We start from the raw sequence: 13,359 nt of genomic DNA, 5'->3' as shown, positions 1-13,359 counted from the left end.
GCAGGAGGGCAATGGCAGAAACTGCAAGGATTTTTCGCTGGGCGGAAAATCATGTGATAGCACTGTCAGCAGTGTTCATTCCGGGAGTGGACAACTGGGAAGCAGACTTCCTCAGCAGGCACAACCTCCACCCGGGAGAGTGGGGACTTCATCGGGAAGTCTTCCACATGATTGTGAACCGTTGGAAAAGACCAAAGGTGGACATGATGGCGTCCCGCCTGAACAAAAAACTGGACAAGTATTGCGCCAGGTCAAAAGACCCTCAGGCAATAGCTGTGGACGTTCTGGTAACACCGTGGGTGTACCAGTCGGTGTATGTCTTCCCTCCTCTGCTTCTCATACCCAAGGTATTGAGAATTATAAGACGTAGAGGAGTAAGAACTATACTCGTGGCTCCGGATTGGCCAAGAAGGACTTGGTACCCGGAACTTCAAGAGATGCTCACAGAGGACTCATGGCCTCTGCCACTAAGAAGGGACTTGCTTCAGCAAGTACCATGTCTGTTCCAAGACTTACCGCGGCTGCGTTGACGGCATGGCGGTTGAACGCCGGATCCTAAGGGAAAAAGGCATTCCGGAAGAGGTCATAGCCAGGAAGGAGGTGACCGCACAACATTATCACCACATGTGGTGAAAATATGTTGCGTGGTGTGAGGCCAGGAAGGCCCCATGAAGAAATTTCAACTCGGTCGTTTCCTGCATTTCCTGCAAACAGGAGTGTCTATGGGCCTCAAATTGGGGTCCATTAAGGTTCAAATTTCGGCACTGCCGATTTTCTTCCAGAAAGAATTGGCTTCAGTTCCTGAAGTCCAGAAGTTTGTCAAGGGAGTACTGCATATACAACCCCCTTTTGTGCCTCCAGTGGCACTGTGGGATCTCAACGTAGTTCTGGGATTCCTAAAATCACATTGGTTTAAACCGCTCAAATCTGTGGATTTGAAATATCTCACAGGGAAAGTGACCATGCTGTTGGCCCTGGCCTCGGCCAGGCGAGTGTCAGAATTGGCGGCGTTTGTCTCAAAAAAGCCCATATCTGATTGTCCATTCGGACAGGGCAGAGCTGCGGACTCATCCCCAGTTTCTCCCTAAGGTGGTGTCAGTGTTTCACCCGAACCAGCTTATTGTGGTACCTGCGGCTACTAGGGACTTGGAGGACTCCAAGTTGCTAGATGTTGTCAGGGCCCTGAAAATATAGTTTCCAGGACGGCTGGAGTCAGGAAAACTGACTTGCTGTTATCCTGTATGCACCCAACAAACTGGGTGCTCTTGCTTCTAAGCAGACGATTGCTAGTTGGATGTGTAGTACAATTCAGCTTGCACATTCTGTGGCAGGCCTGCCACAGCCAAAATATGTAAATGCCCATTCCACAAGGAAGGTGGGCTCATCTTGGGCGGCTGCCCGAGGGGTCTCGGCTTTACAACTTTGCCGAGCTGATACTTGGTCAGGGGCACACCCTGACTGAGGAGGACCTGGAGTTCTCTCATTCGGTGCTGCAGAGTCATCCGCACTCTCCCGCCCGTTTGGGAGCTTTGGTATAATCCCCATGGTCCTGACGGAGTCCCCAGCATCCACTTAGGACGTCAGAGAAAATAAGAATTTACTTACCGATAATTCTATTTCTCGTAGTCCGTAGTGGATGCTGGGCGCCCATCCCAAGTGCGGATTGTCTGCAATACTTGTACATAGTTATTGTTACAAAAATCGGGTTATTATTGTTGTGAGCCATCTTTTCAGATGCTCCGCTGTTATCATGCTGTTAACTGGGTTCAGATCACAGGTTGTACAGTGTGATTGGTGTGGCTGGTATGAGTCTTACCCGGGATTCAAAATCCTTCCTTATTGTGTACGCTCGTCCGGGCACAGTATCCTAACTGAGGCTTGGAGGAGGGTCATAGGGGGAGGAGCCAGTGCACACCACCTGATCCTAAAGCTTTTACTTTTGTGCCCTGTCTCCTGCGGAGCCGCTATTCCCCATGGTCCTGACGGAGTCCCCAGCATCCACTACGGACTACGAGAAATAGAATTATCGGTAAGTAAATTCTTATTTTTATTAATGTACAGTTCACTGTTCTGGGCAAAAGATTTTGGGCTAGATGCATCTCAGCTTGGAAAGTGATAAAATGGGGAGTGAAAAAGTACCAGCCAATCAGGTCCAAACTGCCATGTTACAGGCTGTGTTTGAAAAATGGCAGTTAGGAGCTGATTGGCTGGTACTTTTTCACTCTCCATTTTATCACTTTCCAAGCTATGATGCATCTGGTCCTTTGTCATCACTAACTGTCAGACGGTTATAGTGGGGGAGATGAAACCGTGAAAAGAGTGGAGAAGTGAACCAGTGGAGAAGTTGCCCATGGCTACTAATCAGCTTTCAAGTAACATTTATCAAGTGCATTCTATAAAATTATGCATAGCAGTTGATTGGTTGCCATTGGCCGCTTCTCCACTGGTTCACTTCTCTACTCTTTTCACTGCTTCATACATCTCCTCCAGTATTATATAAAGCAAATAAATGACACTTAGGGGTCTATTCATGAAGCAGTGAAAAGAGTGGAGAAGCGAGCCTGTAGAGAAGTTGCCCATGGCAACCAATCAGCATTGAAGTAACATTTATGATGTGCATACTATACAGCTGATTGGTTGCCATGGGCAACTTCTCTACAGGCTCCCTTCTCCACTCTTTTCACTGCTTCATAAATAGACCCCTTAATATTAAAACTATACTGGCGATGTTGCTGTGCCAGGTGAGGCTGTGGGCTGCCCAGCAGCTTCCAGAGAACATGGATGTAATTAGCAGCCACGCCCCCAAACTGTGTGCAACAGGGGGCATGGCTTCACACACCATAAGGTCATACCCATTTTTCAGGCACACTTCTTCCTAAATGCACAAAAGTCCTGACTCCGACCTCCACATTGTTGGGAGGCATGCTTTACTTGCCACCTATATAATACAGCATGAAAGTAAACGTTGGTTTGTTACGGCAATAGCCATTTTCTCTTTGTCCATCACAAGATTGTTGTGTTGTAGTATTTACTTGAACAAATGTTTTTGTCAGCTATTTTCACAGCATTATCCAACATTCTCTTTCATTCAGCTCAGAGGCGATCAGTCACTGGAAGGCGACAAAATGTCTGTAAACATACAGAGGCCATCTCGAAAATCAGTCACAAAGATGCTTTGTAAGTATGAAGTGAACCTTAAAACTGTGTGCTAGAATTATATTGTGTCTGTAATAAAGCTATGTTGTTTTATGTGCTACTGCTTATATGATGCAAAACCATTTACTTTATCTTTGTATTGGAATTATACTTGAACAAGAACCTACCATTCTTAAGTGGTTGAATAAATAGTAAATATACTTATGGAATTTAGGGGTAAATATTAGAGATGAGCGGGTTCGGTTTCTCTGAAACCGAACCCGCACGAACTTCATGTTTTTTTCACGGGTCCGAGCAGACTCGGATCCTCCCGCCTTGCTCGGTTAACCCGAGCGCGCCCGAACGTCATCATGACGCTGTCGGATTCTCGCGAGACTCGGATTCTATATAAGGAGCCGCGCGTCGCCGCCATTTTCACACGTGCATTGAGATTGATAGGGAGAGGACGTGGCTGGCGTCCTCTCCATTAGAAATTAGATTAGAAGAGAGAGAGAGATTGTGCAGAGTCAGACAGAGTTTACCACAGTGACCAGTGCAGTTGTTGTTAGTTAACTTTTATTTATTTTAATATAATATATCCGTTCTCTGCTATATCCGTTCTCTGCCTGAAAAAAAACGATACACAGCAGCAGCCAGTCACACAGTGTGACTCAGTCTGTGTGCACTCAGCTCAGCCCAGTGTGCTGCACATCAATGTATAAAAGGCAAAGCTTATAATAATTGTGGGGGAGACTGGGGAGCACTGCAGGTTGTTATAGCAGGAGCCCCCAGGAGTACATAATATTATATTAATTTAAAATTAAACAGTGCACACTTTTGCTGCAGGAGTGCCACTGCCAGTGTGACTAGTGGTGACCAGTGCCTGACCACCAGTATAGTAGTATATTGTTGTATGTATTGTATACTATCTCTTTATCAACCAGTCTATATTAGCAGCAGACACAGTACAGTGCGGTAGTTCACGGCTGTGGCTACCTCTGTGTCGGCAGTCGGAACTCGGCAGGCAGTCCGTCCATCCATAATTGTATTACAATATATACCACCTAACCGTGGTATTTTTTTTTCTTTCTTTATACCGTCGTCATAGTGTCATACTAGTTGTTACGAGTATACTACTATCTCTTTATCAACCAGTGTACAGTGCGGTAGTTCACGGCTGTGGCTACCTCTGTGTCGGCAGTCGGCAGGCAGTCCGTCCATCCATAATTGTATTATTATTATAATATATACCACCTAACCGTGGTTTTTTTTTCATTCTTTATACCGTCGTCATAGTGTCATACTAGTTGTTACGAGTATACTACTATCTCTTTATCAACCAGTGTACAGTGCGGTAGTTCACGGCTGTGGCTACCTCTGTGTCGGCAGTCGGCAGGCAGTCCGTCCATCCATAATTGTATTATTATTATAATATATACCACCTAACCGTGGTTTTTTTTTCATTCTTTATACCGTCGTCATAGTGTCATACTAGTTGTTACGAGTATACTACTATCTCTTTATCAACCAGTGTACAGTGCGGTAGTTCACGGCTGTGGCTACCTCTGTGTCGGCAGTCGGCAGGCAGTCCGTCCATCCATAATTGTATTATTATTATAATATATACCACCTAACCGTGGTTTTTTTTTCATTCTTTATACCGTCGTCATAGTGTCATACTAGTTGTTACGAGTATACTACTATCTCTTTATCAACCAGTGTACAGTGCGGTAGTTCACGGCTGTGGCTACCTCTGTGTCGGCAGTCGGCAGGCAGTCCGTCCATCCATAATTGTATTATTATTATAATATATACCACCTAACCGTGGTTTTTTTTTTCATTCTTTATACCGTCGTCATAGTGTCATACTAGTTGTTACGAGTATACTACTATCTCTTTATCAACCAGTGTACAGTGCGGTAGTTCACGGCTGTGGCTACCTCTGTGTCGGCAGTCGGCAGGCAGTCCGTCCATCCATAATTGTATTATTATTATAATATATACCACCTAACTGTGGTATTTTTTTTTCTTTCTTTATACCGTCGTCATAGTGTCATACTAGTTGTTACGAGTATACTACTATCTCTTTATCAACCAGTGTACAGTGCGGTAGTTCACGGCTGTGGCTACCTCTGTGTCGGCAGTCGGCAGGCAGTCCGTCCATCCATAATTGTATTATTATTATAATATATACCACCTAACCGTGGTTTTTTTTTCATTCTTTATACCGTCGTCATAGTGTCATACTAGTTGTTACGAGTATACTACTATCTCTTTATCAACCAGTGTACAGTGCGGTAGTTCACGGCTGTGGCTACCTCTGTGTCGGCAGTCGGCAGGCAGTCCGTCCATCCATAATTGTATTATTATTATAATATATACCACCTAACCGTGGTTTTTTTATACCACCTAACCGTGGCAGTCCGTCCATAATTGTATACTAGTATCCAATCCATCCATCTCCATTGTTTACCTGAGGTGCCTTTTAGTTCTGCCTATAAAATATGGAGAACAAAAAAGTTGAGGTTCCAAAATTAGGGAAAGATCAAGATCCACTTCCACCTCGTGCTGAAGCTGCTGCCACTAGTCATGGCCGAGACGATGAAATGCCAGCAACGTCGTCTGCCAAGGCCGATGCCCAATGTCATAGTACAGAGCATGTCAAATCCAAAACACCAAATATCAGAAAAAAAAGGACTCCAAAACCTAAACTAAAATTGTCGGAGGAGAAGCGTAAACTTGCCAATATGCCATTTACCACACGGAGTGGCAAGGAACGGCTGAGGCCCTGGCATATGTTCATGGCTAGTGGTTCAGCTTCACATGAGGATGGAAGCACTCAGCCTCTCGCTAGAAAAATGAAACGACTCAAGCTGGCAAAAGCACAGCAAAGAACTGTGCGTTCTTCGAAATCCCAAATCCACAAGGAGAGTCCAATTGTGTCGGTTGCGATGCCTGACCTTCCCAACACTGGATGTGAAGAGCATGCGCCTTCCACCATTTGCACGCCCCCTGCAATTGCTGGAAGGAGCACCCGCAGTCCAGTTCCTGATAGTGAGATTGAAGATGTCAGTGTTGAAGTCCACCAGGATGAGGAGGATATGGGTGTTGCTGGCGCTGGGGAGGAAATTGACAAGGAGGATTCTGATGGTGAGGTGGTTTGTTTAAGTCAGGCACCCGGGGAGACACCTGTTGTCCGTGGGACGAATATGGCCGTTGACATGCCAGGTGAAAATACCAAAAAAATCAGCTCTTCGGTGTGGAGGTATTTCACCAGAAATGCGGACAACAGGTGTCAAGCCGTGTGTTCCCTTTGTCAAGCTGTAATAAGTAGGGGTAAGGACGTTAACCACCTCGGAACATCCTCCCTTATACGTCACCTGCAGCGCATTCATAATAAGTCAGTGACAAGTTCAAAAACTTTGGGTGACAGCGGAAGCACTCCACTGACCAGTAAATCCCTTCCTCTTGTAACCAAGCTCACGCAAACCACCCCACCAACTCCCTCAGTGTCAATTTCCTCCTTCCCCAGGAATGCCAATAGTCCTGCAGGCCATGTCACTGGCAATTCTGACGATTCCTCTCCTGCCTGGGATTCCTCCGATGCATCCTTGCGTGTAACGCCTACTGCTGCTGGCGCTGCTGTTGTTGCTGCTGGGAGTCGATGGTCATCCCAGAGAGGAAGTCGTAAGACCACTTTTACTACTTCCACCAAGCAATTGACTGTCCAACAGTCATTTGCGAGGAAGATTAAATATCACAGCAGTCATCCTACTGCAAAGCGGATAACTGAGGCCTTGACATCCTGGGTGGTGAGAAACGTGGTTCCGGTATCCATCATTACTGCAGAGCCAACTAGAGACTTGTTGGAGGTACTGTGTCCCCGGTACCAAATACCATCTAGGTTCCATTTCTCTAGGGTTGCGATACCGAAAATGTACACAGACCTCAGAAAAAGAGTCACCAGTGTCCTAAAAAATGCAGCTGTACCCAATGTCCACTTAACCACGGACATGTGGACAAGTGGAGCAGGGCAGGGTCAGGACTATATGACTGTGACAGCCCACTGGGTAGATGTATGGACTCCCGCCGCAAGAACAGCAGCGGCGGCACCAGTAGCAGCATCTCGCAAACGCCAACTCGTTCCTAGGCAGGCTACGCTTTGTATCACCGGTTTCCAGAATACGCACACAGCTGAAAACCTCTTACGGCAACTGAGGAAGATCATCGCGGAATGGCTTACCCCAATTGGACTCTCCTGTGGATTTGTGGCATCGGACAACGCCAGCAATATTGTGCGTGCATTACATCTGGGCAAATTCCAGCACGTCCCATGTTTTGCACATACCTTGAATTTGGTGGTGCAGAATTTTTTAAAAAACGACAGGGGCGTGCAAGAGATGCTGTCGGTGGCCAGAAAAATTGCGGGACACTTTCGGCGTACAGGCAGCACGTACAGAAGACTGGAGCACCACCAAAAACGCCTGAACCTGCCCTGCCATCATCTGAAGCAGGAGGTGGTAACGAGGTGGAATTCAACCCTCTATATGCTTCAGAGGTTGGAGGAGCAGCAAAAGGCCATTCAAGCCTATACAACTGACCACGATATAGGAGGTGGAATGCACCTGTCTCAAGCGCAGTGGAGAATGATTTCAACGTTGTGCAAGGTTCTGCAACCTTTTGAACTTGCCACACGTGAAGTCAGTTCAGACACTGCCAGCCTGAGTCAGGTCATTCCCCTCATCAGGCTTTTGCAGAAGAAGCTGGAGACATTGAAGGAGGAGCTAAGACAGAGCGATTCCGCTAGGCATGTGGGACTTGTGGATGGAGCCCTTAATTCGCTTAACAAGGATTCACGGGTGGTCAATCTGTTGAAATCAGAGCACTACATTTTGGCCACCGTGCTCGATCCTAGATTTAAAACCTACCTTGGATCTCTCTTTCCGGCGCACACAAGTCTGCTGGGTTTCAAAGACCTGCTGGTGAGAAAATTGTCAAGTCAAGCGGAACGCGACCTGTCAACATCTCCTCCTTCACATTCTCCCGCAACTGGGGGTGCGAGGAAAAGGCTCAGAATTCCGAGCCCACCCGCTGGCGGTGATGCAGGGCAGTCTGGAGCGACTGCTGATGCTGACATCTGGTCCGGACTGAAGGACCTGACAACCATTACGGACATGTCGTCTACTGTCACTGCATATGATTCTATCACCATTGATAGAATGGTGGAGGATTATATGAGTGACCGCATCCAAGTAGGCACGTCACACAGTCCGTACTTATACTGGCAGGAAAAAGAGGCAATTTGGAGGCCCTTGCACAAACTGGCTTTATTCTACCTAAGTTGCCCTCCCACAAGTGTGTACTCCGAAAGAGTGTTTAGTGCCGCCGCTCACCTTGTCAGCAATCGGCGTACGAGGTTACATCCAGAAAATGTGGAGAAGATGATGTTCATTAAAATGAATTATAATCAATTCCTCCGCGGAGACATTGACCAGCAGCAATTGCCTCCACAAAGTACACAGGGAGCTGACATGGTGGATTCCAGTGGGGACGAATTGATAATCTGTGAGGAGGGGGATGTACACGGTGATATATCGGAGGATGATGATGAGGTGGACATCTTGCCTCTGTAGAGCCAGTTTGTGCAAGGAGAGATTAATTGCTTCTTTTTTGGTGGGGGTCCAAACCAACCCGTCATTTCAGTCACAGTCGTGTGGCAGACCCTGTCACTGAAATGATGGGTTGGTTAAAGTGTGCATGTCCTGTTTTGTTTATACAACATAAGGGTGGGTGGGAAGGGCCCAAGGACAATTCCATCTTGCACCTCTTTTTTCTTTTATTTTTCTTTGCGTCATGTGCTGTTTGGGGAGGGTTTTTTGGAAGGGACATCCTGCGTGACACTGCAGTGCCACTCCTAGATGGGCCCGGTGTTTGTGTCGGCCACTAGGGTCGCTTATCTTTCTCACACAGCTACCTCATTGCGCCTCTTTTTTTCTTTGCGTCATGTGCTGTTTGGGGAGGGTTTTTTGGAAGGGACATCCTGCGTGACACTGCAGTGCCACTCCTAGATGGGCCCGGTGTTTGTGTCGGCCACTAGGGTCGCTTATCTTTCTCACACAGTCAGCTACCTCATTGCGCCTCTTTTTTTCTTTGCGTCATGTGCTGTTTGGGGAGGGTTTTTTGGAAGGGACATCCTGCGTGACACTGCAGTGCCACTCCTAGATGGGCCCGGTGTTTGTGTCGGCCACTAGGGTCGCTAATCTTACTCACACAGCTACCTCATTGCGCCTCTTTTTTTCTTTGCGTCATGTGCTGTTTGGGGAGGGTTTTTTGGAAGGGACATCCTGCGTGACACTGCAGTGCCACTCCTAGATGGGCCCGGTGTTTGTGTCGGCCACTAGGGTCGCTTATCTTTCTCACACAGTCAGCTACCTCATTGCGCCTCTTTTTTTCTTTGCGTCATGTGCTGTTTGGGGAGGGTTTTTTGGAAGGGACATCCTGCGTGACACTGCAGTGCCACTCCTAGATGGGCCCGGTGTTTGTGTCGGCCACTAGGGTCGCTTATCTTTCTCACACAGTCAGCTACCTCATTGCGCCTCTTTTTTTCTTTGCGTCATGTGCTGTTTGGGGAGGGTTTTTTGGAAGGGACATCCTGCGTGACACTGCAGTGCCACTCCTAGATGGGCCCGGTGTTTGTGTCGGCCACTAGGGTCGCTAATCTTACTCACACAGCTACCTCATTGCGCCTCTTTTTTTCTTTGCGTCATGTGCTGTTTGGGGAGGGTTTTTTGGAAGGGACATCCTGCGTGACACTGCAGTGTAACTCCTAGATGGGCCCGGTGTTTGTGTCGGCCACTAGGGTCGCTTATCTTACTCACACAGCGACCTCGGTGCAAATTTTAGGACTAAAAATAATATTGTGAGGTGTGATGTGTTCAGAATAGGCTGAAAATGAGTGTAAATTATGTTTTTTGAGGTTAATAATACTTTGGGATCAAAATTACCCCCAAATTCTATGATTTAAGCTGTTTTTTAGGGTTTTTTGAAAAAAACACCCGAATCCAAAACACACCCGAATCCGACAAAAAAAATTCGGTGAGGTTTTGCCAAAACGCGGTCGAACCCAAAACACGGCCGCGGAACCGAACCCAAAACCAAAACACAAAACCCGAAAAATTTCCGGCGCTCAGCTCTAGTAAATATATCATAGCGGCAGGAAGGGACATCAACAAGATGTATAAATATTTAGTCTGCCAAAGCGGGACAGTGGTGATACCCCCCCACCACCACCACCACCCCACCCTTATACACAGCGAATCAGCTTATTGCTAATGCACTGTGTCTCCCTGCCCGGCCGGCTCCTCTGTGCATGTGCGGGATCTCGCTACTGAGTAGCGAGATCCCAGGTGCAGTCCGGAGCCGGCGCCTGCCACAGCCAGGGACAGCTCTGTCCCTTCTGTGGAGATAGGGCATCGTCACCTGCAGCTGTCAAAATCAGTGCCAGATTAAGGTCCTCATGGGCCTGGAGCTGACATTTATGAAGGGCCTATTGTGTGCCGCCATAAGGAGTGTGACCAGCATGGTGAGGGTGTGGCTACTGGCATGGGGGTTTGAACAGTGGAAGATGGGAAGAAGACATGAGGAAGAACAGGGTCTAGATGGGAGGAAGACGGGAGGGATACAGGGGGAAGAACAGTAGGTATACAATAGACAAGCTTGGCAGTGCTGGTAATTTAAACAGTTCAATAATACATGGATAGATAAAAATAAAATGTAATCTAAATGGTTAAAAAACGTACAGTGGGGTATATTTACTAAGGTCCCGATTTTGACCGAGATGCCGTTTTTTCTTCAAAGTGTCATCTCGGTAATTTACTAAGCAAAAATCACGGCAGTGATGAGGGCATTCGTAATATTTTGGAAGTCCTAGGAAAAAATCACGAATCAATACACCATCGGTCAAATACGCCTGCAATTTGGTAGAAATCGGGAATTTACTAAAAAGTGCAAAACACAAACACTGCCGACAATAGCCAAACACTGCCGTGCTAAAATACAAATCGTGAAAAAGTGCAAAAAAAAACAGACCTGCTTTTTTATCCCGTGTTTGTATAGGCATGCACGGATCCATGAGATCCGTACATGTTTTTCAGTGGGAAGGGGTGGGAAATGTTATAATTTTTCCAAAAAAAAATGCGTGGGGTCCCCCCTCCTAAACCAAACCAGCCTCGGGCTCTTTGAGCCGGCCCTGGTTGCAAAAATATGGGGGGAAAATTGACAGGGGTTCCCCCATATTTAAGCAACCAGCACCGGGCTCTGCGCCTGGTCCTTGTTCCAAAAATACGGGGGACAAAAAGCGTAGGGGTCCCCCGTATTTTTGAACCCAGCACCGGGCTCCACTAGCTGGACAGATAATGCCACAGCCGGGGGTCACTTTTATACAGTGCCTTGCGGCCGTGGCATCAAATATCCAACTAGTCACCCCTGGCCGGGGTACCCTGGGGGAGTGGGGACCCCTTCAATCAAGGGGTCCCCCCCACAGCCACCCAAGGGCCAGGGGTGAAGCCCGAGGCTGTCCCCCCCATCCAATGGGCTGCGGATGGGGGGCTGATAGCCTTTGTTGAAAGTAATGAATATTGTTTTTAGTAGCAGTACTACAAGTCCCAGCAAGCCTCCCCCGCAAGCTGGTACTTGGAGAACCACAAGTACCAGCATGCGGCGGAAAACCGGGCCCGCTGGTACCTGTAGTATTACTACTAAAAAAATACCCCAATAAAGACATTACACACACACCTTGAAAGTATAACTTTCATGCATACATACACACCACCATATACACATACTTACCTTATGTTCACACGAGGGTCGGTCCTCTTCTCCAGTAGAATCCATGGTGTACCTGTTGAAAAAATCCTACTCACCAAATCCAGTGTAAAGGGCTCCTCGGATAATCCATTTGTAATCCACGTACTTGTAAAAATAAAAAAACGGGACACCCGACCACGAACTGAAAGGGGACCCATGTTTTCACATGGGACCCCTTTCCCCCGAATGCCAGAAACCCCCTCTGACTGATGTCTAAGTGGGTTTCTTCAGCCAATCAGGGAGCGCCACGTTGTGGCACCCTCCTGATCGGCTGTATGCTCCTGTACTGTCTGACAGGCGGCACACGGCAGTGTTACAATGTAGCGCCTATGCGCTCCATTGTAACCAATGGTGGGAACTTTGTGGTCAGCGGTGAGGTCACTTTCGGTCAACCGCTGACCTCAAAGTTCCCACCATTGGTTACAATGGAGCGCATAGGCGCTACATTGTAACACTGCCGTGTGCCGCCTGTCAGACAGTGCAGGAGCACACAGCCGATCAGGAGGGTGCCACAACGTGGCGCTCCCTGATTGGCTGAAGAAACCCACTTAGACATCAGTCAGAGGGGGTTTCTGGCATTCGGGGAAAGGGGTCCCATGTGAAAACATGGGTCCCCTTTCAGTTCGTGGTCAGGTGTCCCGTTTTTTTATATTTACAAGTACGTGGATTACAAATGGATTATCCGAGGAGCCCTCTACACTGGATTTGGTGAGTAGGATTTTTTCAACAGGTACACCATGGATTCTACTGGAGAAGAGGACCGACCCTCGTGTGAACATAAGGTAAGTATGTGTATATGGTGGTGTGTATGTATGCATTAAAGTTATACTTTCAAAGTGTGTGTGTAATGTCTTTATTGGGGTATTTTTTTAGTAGTAGTACTACAGGTACCAGCGGGCCCGGTTTTCCGCCGCATGCTGGTACTTGTGGTTCTCCAAGTACCAGCTTGCGGGGGAGGCTTGCTGGGACTTGTAGTACTGCTACTAAAAACAATATTCATTACTTTCAACAAAGGCTATCAGCCCCCCATCCGCAGCCCATTGGATGGGGGGGACAGCCTCGGGCTTCACCCCTGGCCCTTGGGTGGCTGGGGGGGGGACCCGTTGATTGAAGGGGTCCCCACTCCCCCAGGGTACCCCGGCCAGGGGTGACTAGTTGGATATTTGATGCCACGGCCGCAAGGCACTGTATAAAAGTGACCCCCGGCTGTGGCATTATCTGTCCAGCTAGTGGAGCCCGGTGCTGGTTTCAAAAATACGGGGGACCCCTACGCTTTTTGTCCCCCGTATTTTTGGAACCAGGACCAGGCGCAGAGCCCGGTGCTGGTTGCTTAAATATGGGGGAACCCCTGTCAATTTT

The 13,359-nt window shown here is 47.7% G+C and overlaps 1 protein-coding gene across 1 annotated transcript in view; it reads left to right on the top strand.

Moving 5' to 3' along the window:
- Positions 1 to 13,359, top strand: part of NMUR2 (neuromedin U receptor 2) — a 125,036-nt gene that overhangs the window by 64,647 nt on the left and 47,030 nt on the right. Inside the window, exon 2 of the mRNA XM_063928343.1 lies at positions 3,093 to 3,177. Coding sequence (XP_063784413.1) covers positions 3,093 to 3,177 — 85 coding nt within the window. The remainder of the gene's footprint in view (positions 1 to 3,092; positions 3,178 to 13,359) is intronic.

Source organism: Pseudophryne corroboree, chromosome 6 (genome assembly GCF_028390025.1).
Source record: "Pseudophryne corroboree isolate aPseCor3 chromosome 6, aPseCor3.hap2, whole genome shotgun sequence".
NCBI classification, from domain to species: Eukaryota; Metazoa; Chordata; class Amphibia; order Anura; family Myobatrachidae; genus Pseudophryne; species Pseudophryne corroboree.
Note: the sequence above shows the minus strand (reverse complement) of the source record. Positions and strands in the feature narration are given on the sequence as shown.